Source organism: Danio rerio, chromosome 1 (genome assembly GCF_052040795.2).
Source record: "Danio rerio strain M-AB ecotype USA chromosome 1, GRCz13ab, whole genome shotgun sequence".
Lineage (NCBI taxonomy): Eukaryota > Metazoa > Chordata > Actinopteri > Cypriniformes > Danionidae > Danio > Danio rerio.
The window spans coordinates 2593217-2605000 of NC_141021.1; the positions used below are offsets into that span (position 1 = coordinate 2593217).

The following is an 11784-nucleotide window of genomic DNA, read 5'->3' on the forward strand; positions in this document are numbered from 1 at the left end:
AAGAAGTTTGGCCATAAGAGAAATGCTCGTGCTCAGCTGAGCCTGCTTTATCTCAAGGTTGTTTTTCCTTCACTTTCGTCAATTGGTGAAGTTTGTTCCTCGCCACTGGCTTGCTTGGTTTGGGACTTGTGGAGCTGCAGATCGATGGATTTGCTCTTCAGTGTTTGGGCTTTCAGCAGTGAAAATTAAACCACACTGAACTGAACTAAGCTGAACTCTGAAAACTGGACTGACACAGATTTATTTTACTAGAGCTACTATCTTAAGCTGCTTTAACACAATCTACACTGTAAAAGCGCTATAAAAATAAAGAAAATATTATGAATTCATGATTGATTCATTGTTGATTAAGATATTTTGAGAATACGGGCCCTGATAGTAAGATATGACGTGTGCGACAATTTAGATTCCAAAAATAAACACCCTTAGCGGTTTAGCGGTGGATTCACATTTCCTCTTCCTTTACTGTCAACTAATCAATCTAATCAAACATTAGCAGGAAGACGATGCCGTAGGAATCTCTTATTTAAGAGTCTGACTAATTTGATGAACCGGTTACTCCATCCAGACTCTTCAGGAATGTTATATAAAACTAAACACTCTCGGTTGAGCAACTCAATGAGCTAAAATAGCAACAGCCTGTCTGGTGGAAAATTTGACTCTCGTTCTGCAGTCAGTTGGAGATGCTATTCAAACACAAAGGTTTGGTATTTAATCAGCTATCAGTGTTTTGAATACTGCACACACCAAACAAGCAATGCAAATTAAAATAAATAAAAAAAACATGTAATTTAAAAAATTTTATTACGCATCGCTATCTCTCTTAAGCCATGGTTTATGAAGGCATCAAAGCAAACATGCAGCATCCACAAGCAGAAATGAACATCAATGCACATTAAATTAGCAATGCAGTGTTTTATTTACAGAGAAGGTGCACATTTGTGTACATCAGATCCATTGTGATGTCGTAAGCGATTAACATCAAGACCAGACAGTTGCTTTACAGTTCATGCACATTTACTTTCATGCATTTTACGCAAGGTGACATTCAGTGTGTGTACATTTCATTCCTTCATGCATGGAATTGCAAGCTAGCACCACGCTTTTAAGCTACAACACATTATTTTTCAAGGCACTTGAGGATGTAAACCTGTTATCAGTAGTGCAAAGACTTATTTGATCTTCTGATTTAACTTGCATATAATGCAGTTGTGCTATTTTAGAAAAGAAACTAATGTAATGTTAGATAGAATGTATTTTAGATTATGTTTACAATTGTCTTTTATTTATTTTTTCCACTTAGTGCATAATGTGGTATCACTTTATTTTGATGCTTTGATGGTATCACTTTTATTTTCCTTTAATGCATTTTGTTGATTTTAAGTTACATTGCATCTACAACTAATTGTCAATAGATTATAAGTAGACTGTTTGGGTATAAGAGTTAGTTGACATGTACCTGCAAAGTTTTTTATAGTCAGTTAAATGTCTGTTGAAGGAGCAGTATCAGCAGATATTAAGCAGTCAGTCTACTAATACTCAAATGTGAAGTAATTGGCATGTAGTTGCAATGCAACTTTTAGTGACCAAAATGTGCAATAGAGACCATCAAAATAAAGTGTTACCGAAAACCTGTTATTGTGCGTAAAGTTGACATTTCGGTTGTTCATTATTGTTTACAATATCAGCAACATGTACAGTAATGAAAAGGGAATTTGATATATACAGGTGATATTATTTACATAGCTTATTAATGGAAATAAAGCGTTTTCTTTTAAATAACCTTTGTGCAAATAAATTATGAATGAAACAGTCATTCAGCATAACAGATAAAACAAATGAAAGCACATGTTATTCTGACTTGCAGTGCTAATATAAAGCTTGTTCTTGACAAAAGACTGAAACCTAACACAATCTCACGGCAATTCGTAATTTTTTTGATTTAGTGGCTAATTCGTATGAATTCGTACGATCTAATTCGTACAATTTAGTACGATTTGCGAATCCCCCAATGACGGTTGGGGTTAGGGGTGGGGTCAGGTGCCACGCCTCCTTTTTAAAATCGTACCATTTCGTACGACTGAACTCGTACGAATTCGTACGAATTAGCCACTAAACTGGCAAAACGTAAAATACTTACGTTTTCTCGTGAGATCAGGCTGGATTCAACACTGAGGATTTTGTCTACTGGTCTGATCGGGCCAGTGGTTCAAGTTTTTACTCGCCCTGTCAAAGTTTTCACTTGCCCCACCAAGAAAAACAAAGAGTATGGCTATTTCTTAGCCACATATTTTAAATAATGTGTCAAAATAATGTCTGTAAATCTAGAATTTAAATATTTAAAAATGTTAATAAATGTATAATGAGCAAAATTCTAATTGTTATGCAAACCAAAATAATTCTATGAAAAGTGTCTGTGCAAAACCGTGCAAAACATCACTCTTTTTGTTCCATTATGTTGTATTCACGTAAATGTCTGATTTAAGATGTTAAAAACAGACTCATAATTTGATGTTGCCACTTTGTTTCCGTCTCTTTGCTGTTCTGGTTGTTACCAGGTTAGGTAAAAAAATATTGTGCTCACAACATCCAATCAAGGGTGCGTTTCCCAAACAATGACGTAACTCGTAGCTGAACTATCATAGTACGATGCATCGTTTGCGAAAAGAACAATGTAGTGACGAGTGTTTCCAAAAACCCGTAGTTTCTCTGTCACAGATCCATCATTTGAACCACATTAGTTATAACGTAAACGTCCATAATGCTGCTGTAAACTGGGTGGAGTGACTACTTCTTTAGAGAAGAACTCCATCATTTCTTTGTGCAAATTATATTGTTTTACACAAACATGCATTTAAAATAAAATCCAATATTAGTTTTGGTAAAAACATGCACTCGCTTTCCATATTAACTGAAATATATGTGAATGGCAGATATAGGGCCTGTGTTTCCTTTACTAATATTATTGAGAACATTACATATTCTAAACTTAATTAACATAAAATCACTTACAAAAGCTAACACATATTCTAATATCATATATAAATCATATAAATAAATAAATAAATAATGAGGCTATTTATTTAAAAAAAATGAATTTTTAATATTTGTTATTTATTAGGAAATGAAAAAAATCCTACTTTAATAATAATATTAATTATGATGATGATGATAATTATTAGTAATATTAAGTATGAAATTGTTTTGTCATTTTTTAAAGCACTTTTACAATTTGACACATGTAAACCACTGCAGAAATTCTCTAGCCTCTTTCAAAGTGCACTGCGAAACGAGCGCAATTGTAAACATGAAAATCACTAAAACTGAACTGTAAAATACTTTGAAAGCAAATTACACCTATAAGAGAGATGACCTTAATGCTTTTTTAATACTTTCAAGTTTAAATATTAGAATGTTCTAAATGAATAGGGCATAGGGGGGGATAACTGGGAATAGAACACAGCCAGGAACTATGTTTCTAACTACAGCTCCAGAGGTGTAGCTGCAAGCATACAAGTTTGCGATGCAGTTCGTTGGAACGACAGATTTGGGAAACAGCAAATCAACAAACTATGTTTTTAACGATCTTAGTTGGCTAATGATGGTTTCGGAAACGCACCTCAGATACGGATATGAGCAACTGAATGGCAGTATGGGGTTTATGACTTCACAGAGAAGATGGCATTTAAAGGCTTAAAAGCTCAAACTGTTATCGATTCTAAGACTGAATTTGCATGCAATTGACAAATAGTCACAGGCAAATTGAACATTAGTGACAAGGCAGCACTGGCCCGATTGGACCAGTAACGATTCTGTCTACTGTCCCGAGCGTCTCACATGCTGGCCCCGGGCCATCGGGCACTCCTTATCGTTGAGTCCTGCTATAGACAGTAGTGGTTTGGATGATCATGGCAAAGTATTAAGATGACTATAAAAAGAGTTAAACAGTATAACCAGAACCCTTGTAAGATTGTTGTTGTAAATATGTCTGGCAATATTTTACTTTTTTATGCTTAATGACAAAATATAGTAGCTGTTTCCCATGATCCCAGAATTGCTCTGGGATCATGTTGGCGTGAGTGAATGTATTTCAGAAGCTGTTGTTGTTTTCTGCTTGGTTTTAGCTTGAGTTCCATGAGATTATTAAATTCATTCATTCATTAATTTTTCTTTGGTTTAGTCTCTATTTCAAAGGTTGCCACAGTGGAATGAACCACCAACTATTCTAGTATATGTTTCACACAGCGGATGCCTTTCCAACCACAACCTAGTACTGGGAAACATACATAGACACTCGTTCACACACACTCATACACTACATTTAGTTCTAATTCCCCTATAGCGCATGTGTTTGGAGTCCTGCTATAGACAGTAGCGGTTTGGATGATCATGGCAAAGTATTAAGATGACTATAAAAAGAGTTAAACAGTATAACCAGAACCCTTGTAAGATTGTTGTTGTAAATATGTCTGGCAATATTTTACTTTTTTTTGCTTAATGACAAAATATAGTAGCTGTTCCCCACAGCAGATACAGAGTCAATCAGGCCTATATTGTCTTAAGTGTCATTAGTGCATAATTAATGTCCAAATGTCCAGTTTAATGTGATGGATATCCTTCATATCATACCATTTCACAGTGCCTTTGACTTTGGCTCACTAATGTAGCGTAAAATTCAATCTCAGCTGCTCTTCTCGCTCATAATGTGGGCATGCGTTAGCTGATCACCGCCAGTTGAACAAGCCTTTCATTGCTCGACTTGAACTTGTCACATTTGAAGATCTCCACGAAGGCCTGTTTAAAGCTATCGCCTGACAGTGTGTAGAGCGGCAGGTTGAAGATGATGTTGAGCACAGCGATGGGTCTGGAGATGATGTAAGCCGCATGAACGCCATGATCCAGCATACAGTTCGTCTCTGGCGTGAGCCTCGTGTAGATTCTAAACGCTCGCAGCACATGAAACGGAAGAAAACAAACCGCAAAACACGTCAAAATGAGCACAATGAATCTCCTCGCTCGCACTCGTTTTTTGCACCCCATATGAGGACCCTCCTTTAGCTTTTCGATGATGCGCCAATAGCAGACACAGACCACCACTAAAGGAACTAAATAGCCAAGTACTGTCAACACCCAACTATACGGCCAAATCTTTTGAGCATCATTGCTCGCAAAATCCAAACAGTATGTTTTGTTATCGATCTCCATCGTGGCAAACAGATTAAAAATGGGACTCAGTTCAGCCACCGTAACAACCCAAACCAGCGCACAAGATACAACGCCCCAGCGTTTGCGCCTAATCTTGTGTGAGTGCTGCTGATGCACGATTGCTACATAGCGAAAAATGGAGAAGCATGTGAGGAAGAGGATGCTGCCGTACAGGTTGAAGTGGAAGATGAAGCGGGCGAAGCGACACACGGTGATTCCCAGAGTCCACGAGTCATTCAGCACATAGTAATACACTAAAAATGGCAGCGAGATCATGAAGAGGAGATCTGTGAGGACCAGGTTCACCATGATGATGGTGCTGCTCTTCCAGGGTCGAACCTTGAGCAGATACACCAGAAGAGCTGTGATGTTTCCAATCACGCCCACTATGAAGATGGCACCGTACATGGCTGGCAGATAGTAGCGCTTCACCTTGTCGTCCACATCGGTGCAGTTGTCCAAAGAATTGTTGGTCATGTCGTAGTAAGGGTTGCCAGACATGATTTCGCCTGGAAAAAAGGAGGTGAAATCTCCTGAGATGAGAATTGACAATGCTTATTTTGCTTGTACACATTGTTATTCTTTAGGTCAATGATTTATCCAAGTTATTTGCATGCAAGAAAAAAAGTTCCTCCCATTTGCTTCTGTGATTCTGAGACATTCAGCCTGTTACAATAATCAATATATGGACCTATCACACAACACATAGACATGACCTCAATCAATTTTTGTTGATGCAATATAGATCACCTCTACATAAACACCAATTCTAGCAACATTTTAGCTGATTGCTCAACATCTCTATCTCTATTGTAGATGTCAGTGTCAGTATAGTTAAAACAGTGTAGTATTTACTATAAATGACTATAGTATATTCTCATGTGGGTGTCTGACAGCTGAAACTAGATCTGCTAGCACAGTGACCCCCGATGGGGGGTATACATTTAAATACAATTGTTATTACCCATTAATTTTTAAATGTACTTTTACTTTTTTTTTACAAGAGAGACTAGAAAAAATGTGAAGCTCTTCCCTATTGTTATTATTATTTTATAATATCGTTATTATTATTATTATTATTATTATTATTATTCAAATAGCCCAATTCTGTGTGGGGAAATGTGTTGAATGTGCTGACCATTTTTTTATTTATAATTGCCTTATAAATGACTATAGGCTTGTTTTTAATTTAAAACAGATTCTTTTTTTCTAGTGATATAGGATGTAAAAAAAAAAAAAAGTATTTTAAATAAGTTTTTTTTTCATATTTCTTTATTCTAAATCTAGGAAATATTTTTGGTCCATCAAAAAGTGTGGTTATGATGACCAGCCGGCAAGCTAGTTTAAAATTAGTGTTTAAAATGTGTTTAAATCTCATAATTAAATAGAAAATATTTAGTATATAAAGTATATAAAAGTATTATAAAAGTATATAAAGTATTACTGCAAAAAGGTCCAGTTTTTGAGAAAAAAAGACACCCCCCCCCCTTTACCAAGCTGACCCGATAAATTAAGTCAAAATAAAGAGTGTATGTGTTGTCATTATAAATTATATTAGAATTAATAGGGTTGAAGTCAAAATTATTATTCGCCCTCCTGTGAATTTTTTTTCAATATCTCCCAAAAGCTGTTTAACATAGCAAAGATTTTTTTTACAGTATTTCCTATAATAATTTTCTTTTTGAGAAAGTCTTAATAAAAGCAGTTTTTTTATTTTTTAAAGCCATTTTAAGGTTAATATTATTAGTTCCCTTAAGCAGTATTATTATTCGGTTGTCTACAAAACAAACCACTGTTATACGATGACTTGCCTAATTACCCTAACTTTACCCTAATTACCCTAGTTAAGCCTTTAATTGTCACTTTAAGCTGTGTATTAGTATCTTGAAGAATATCCAGCCAAATATTGTGCAGTCATCATGGCAAAGGCAAGGCAAGTTTGTTTATATAGTACATTTCACACACAGTGGCAATTCAAAGTGCTTTACGTAAACAGGAATAAAAGAGACAAGTGTAAGAAAATAAAAACAAATCATACAAATGATTAAAAACAGATTAAATGTGTGCAAAGATAAAACAAATCAGTTACTAGAAATTAGTTATAAAACTATTATCATTAGAAATGTGTTAATCTCCGTTAAAGGTAAATTATAATTTAATAAAAAGACATCAAATTGAATAAGTGGGCTAATAATTTTGACATTGACTGTATAATTAATGCTAAAATCAGAAGTGTGAAGCAACATCACTCGTTTTATATTTAATATATAATATAGTAATATTATATTAGACACTTGAATGAGAAGCCAAAAATATATGATCAAGATTATATATAGGTACACTATTTTTGCTGACAAATTAAAATTATCACAATAAATACAATGTTTTATCTTATTTGAAATTCAATTTAAATTGCTTTTGCTGCTTTAAATGTTTTATTTAACTGATTAAAATCATATCTTGGGTTTTGATTGTATTTTTTCATCTCATCAAGAACTTACTCACCTTTATTTTTATTTTACACTCCTGCTTACAAATGCAAAAAAGAAATCTTCTGAACTTCCAATGCTGTTCATTTACCATCAAATCTCTTCTAACTAAATACTCTGTTTAAATGATTTGTTTACTAGACATTACCACAAACCTTGTGTAATATCTAAGCAAAAATAACTGAACACTGATAATACATAAATGCTGAATACTTACTGTACGACAGGTGCTGATGCTCACATGAAATCTCGGAGAAACTGCGCTGATCTCTGAACGGCTTACTGTATAAAACACAACACCTGATCCTCCCACCTCAGTTGAAGAGTTCCTGTAAATCTCTAATCATTTCCATGTTTACTGTATGCCACATTCCAGCAGTCGCCTGCATATGAACACATGCGGGCAGATGGAGCCGTAAACACACATTTACAGGTGAACCCACACACCTGTGACATCACTCTGTTATATTATAAGAAAGTGTGTCACAGACGAGCCCAGGTGAGTTCCAGTGCCAACAAAACTAACTTGATCGCTCATCAAAGATGCCTGAGATGTTTGTGATGTGCCACGTGGGGTTTGCTTGTAAGCTCTGAGGAAAAAGGATCTGCTGCAATTATTATGAAAAGCTCATTCGCTTATTTACAAACTGCTTCAGGCTAATTGGCATGGTTCATCTTAAACATTATGCAATGCTAAAAGAGTTATGTGGATGATATAATGCTGTATGTGAATGCTATTTAAGGTTAAATAAAATAAAGGGAACTTAAACTTAACTTTATAAATTCTGAGATGTACTTTTAGGGACTAAGTCGAAAAGAAAATGAATGAATGAGATGTACTTTTTAAAATGAACACATTAAAAATGAGAAGTGATCATTCAAATTTTTGTTTTAAATTATTGAAATCTTTTTGATCATAAATTAGTCAAACTTATTGGTTTATAGGATATAGTGTGTACTGTACATGAAAAAAATATTATGGTAATTACATGTACACCCACTGGCCACTTTATTAGGTACAACTGTCCAACTGCTTGTTAATGCAAACTTCTCAGCCGATCACATGGCAGCAACTCAATGCATTTAGGCATGTAGACATGGTCAAGAGGATCTGCTGCAGTTCAAAGCGAGCATCAGAATGGAGAAGAAAGGGGATTAAAGTGACTTTAAACGTGGCCTGGCTGTTGGTGCCAGACGGGCTGATCTGAGTATTTCAGAAACTGCTGATCTACTGGGATTTTCATGCACAACCATCTCTAGGGATTACAGAGAATGGTCTGATGAAGAGGAAATATCCAGTGAGCGGCAGTTCTGTGGGCGCAAATGCCTTGTTGATGTCAGAGTTTAGAGGAGAATGGCCAGACTGGTTCCAGCTGATAGAAAGGCAACAGTAACTCAAATAAGCACTCGATACCACCGAGGTCTGCAGAAGAGCATCTCTGAACACACAACACATCCAACCTTGAGGCGGATGGGCTACAGCAGCAGAAGAGCACACCGGGTGCCGCTCCTGTCAGCTAAGAACAGGAAACTGAGGCTACAATTCACACAGGCTCACCAAAACTGGACAATAGAAGATTGGAGAAACGTTGCCTGCTCTGATGAGTCTCCATTTCTGCTGATATATTTAGTAATACACAAAGGGTAAAGATATTTACTGATATTAAATATATTGCTGATATTACTTAAATATATCACGGCTATCAGCCAATCAGATTCGAGAACCAGACAGAACTGTTGTGTATGTATATATAAATGTGTCTTGGTGATTCTATAGTTGCTATGGTGACACAACAACTATACTAATGTAAACAAATTACGCAATACTGTAAGGTACTACAATACATCACATTTGACTGTGGTAAAACTAAAGTATATGACAGTATTTATTACAATTATTCAGTTCAATAATCAATAAGTACAATATCAAATGGTTCAAAAACATAAATTATACTACAAAAAAATGAATAAATAAAATATATATATATACACACACACACACACAAATATTATATACTATATATTTATTTTTACTATAAATACAACATATTAATTTGTATATATAATATATATGTTCAGGTGGGCTATAATGATTACAGATGGCAATAATGTACTTTGTTTTGTCAAAACAAGAAAATCTGGTTAAAATGGAAAACTTTTTTAAAGCAAAAACTACAGAAGCTTTTAATTTTGTAATGTTGCTAACAATATGACAGTGTTACTTTTCAATTTTCCCAGAACGTACTAAAACTCTTGATGTTTCTTTAAAAAATTACGTTCATCGAACTTAGATGCTTGTACACATTAATGAAACAATGCTTTTGCACCAACATTACAATTCAGTTACAATTGTGAACAGATGAAGCCTTTAAACTTTAAACTTAGAATGTTTCTTGACGTGCTACTCTTGCTAATAAGACTAGCATGCTATTTAAAGCCATTGTTCGTAGCTATTTTAATATTTCCTGTTCAGAAGAAACAAGAGATTCGTCAGCAGATAAACATTAAACAGAACTGGTTGTGTTTCTTTCATCTGGCTTATTGCTGTATCTGAGGGATCATAAGTGACTGTGAGCAGGAATTTGTCGACCTCTGCTGGAACTGCGTAACATCACGATTATAAACAGCCACCTTCGGTTCTAGAGTCACTGTACTAAGAGTACTGTACACATGCTGTCCTGCAACATGTTGCCTCTTCAAAATGTAGTTGTTTTTATTCCGGAGCAGATATAAAGTCAGTCAGGCCTGGATTGCTGTAAAAAGGAGTGTGTAGTTGATGTTCAAATGTTTATTTTTATGTGACAAACTGTCCTGAACTAATTTTCCTTCACATCATCATAATTTCACTGTGTCTCTGGCTTATATGTTGTATAGCATTCAATCTCTGCTACTCTTCTTGCTTATATTGCTGGTCGTGGGTTGGGAGATCTTCGCCAGTAGTCTTTTCATTGCTCAACTTGAGCTTGTCACATTTGAAGAGCTCCATAAAGGCTTGTTTAAAGCTATCATCCGACAGTGTGTAGAGCGGCAGGTTGAAGATGATGTTAAGCACTGCGATGGGTCTGGAGATGATGTAGGCCACATGTATGCCCTGATCTAACATACAGTTCATCCCAGGCGTGAGCCTCGTGTAGACTCTGAATGCTCGCAGCACATGATACGGAAGAAAACAAACAGTGAAACACGTCAAAATCAATACAATGAGTCTCCTCGCTCGCACCCGTTTGGTGCTCCCCATATGAGGACCCTTCTTTAGCTCTACAATGATGCGCCAATAGCAAGCACAGACCACCATTAAAGGAACTAAATAGCCAAGTACAGTCAACACCCAACTATATGGCCAAACTCTTTGAGGATTGTTGCTCGCAAAATCCGAACAGTGTGTTTCGTTATTGAGGTCAACCGTATCCAAAACATATAAAATAGGACTCAGTTCAGCCAATGTAACAACCCAAACCAGCGCACAAGATACAACGCCCCAGCGTTTGCGCCGAATCTTGTGTGAGTGCTGCGGATGCACGATTGCTACATAGCGAAAAATGGACACGCATGATAGGAAGAGGATGCTGCCGTACAGGTTGAAGTGGAAGATGAAGCGGGCGAAGCGACACACGGTGATTCCCAGAGTCCACGAGTCATTCAGCACATAGTAATACACTAAAAATGGCAGCGAGATCATGAAGAGGAGATCTGTGAGGACCAGGTTCACCATGATGATGGTGCTGCTCTTCCAGGGTCGAACCTTGAGCAGATACACCAGAAGAGCTGTGATGTTTCCAATCACGCCCACTATGAAGATGGCACCGTACATGGCTGGCAGATAGTAGCGCTTCATTTTGCTGTCCACATCGGTGCAGTTGTCGCTTGATGTGTTGGTCATGTCGTAGTAAAGGTTGCCAGACATGATTGCACCTGGAGAAAAGTAGATGAAATGTTAAGGTGACGATGGCCATTTTAATTTATTTCATATAAACCCACAGCTAAAGTAGTTCCGGCAGGTTTTGAATCATATTACAACTCCATACCACTGATGATCTGAAAAACTGCACAGTCAAAAATCACAGCAAAACACAACAGAAGGTTTAGGATT

The 11784-nt window shown here is 36.2% G+C and overlaps 3 protein-coding genes across 7 annotated transcripts in view; 1 reads left to right on the forward strand and 2 right to left on the reverse strand.

Moving 5' to 3' along the window:
* slc5a3a (solute carrier family 5 member 3a) overlaps window positions 1-11784 on the forward strand; it is a 53792-nt gene that overhangs the window by 21866 nt on the left and 20142 nt on the right. Inside the window, exon 5 of one of the 3 annotated variants that reach the window (XR_015475441.1) lies at window positions 7922-8574. The exons of the other annotated variants lie outside the window; for them this stretch is intronic. The gene's annotated coding sequence lies outside the window, so the exon portion shown is untranslated. Of the gene's footprint in view, window positions 1-7921; window positions 8575-11784 lie in introns of those variants that run through there. 3 annotated transcript variants of the gene reach the window in all.
* Window positions 892-9461, reverse strand: oxgr1a.1 (oxoglutarate (alpha-ketoglutarate) receptor 1a, tandem duplicate 1). Of its 2 annotated transcripts, XM_087236334.1 has the most exons (3): window positions 9253-9461; window positions 7912-8077; window positions 892-5714 (listed from the first exon to the last, which is right to left on the reverse strand). In XM_087236334.1, the coding sequence occupies exon 3, from the start codon at window positions 5704-5706 to the stop codon at window positions 4717-4719; it is 990 nt and encodes a 329-aa protein (XP_087092460.1). In that variant the 5' UTR covers window positions 5707-5714; window positions 7912-8077; window positions 9253-9461; the 3' UTR covers window positions 892-4716.
* oxgr1a.2 (oxoglutarate (alpha-ketoglutarate) receptor 1a, tandem duplicate 2) overlaps window positions 10131-11784 on the reverse strand; it is a 12139-nt gene continuing 10485 nt past the window's right edge. The window contains exon 2 of one of the 2 annotated variants that reach the window (XM_087234861.1): window positions 10131-11606. In XM_087234861.1, the coding sequence (XP_087090987.1) occupies window positions 10582-11598 (1017 nt within the window). In that variant the 5' untranslated portion in view covers window positions 11599-11606 and the 3' untranslated portion in view covers window positions 10131-10581. 2 annotated transcript variants of the gene reach the window in all.

Coding starts and splice junctions, on each gene's coding strand:
- oxgr1a.1 (XM_087236334.1), bottom strand. CDS start 5,706: ATGTCTGGCAACCCTTACTACGACATGACCAACAATTCTTTGGACAAC.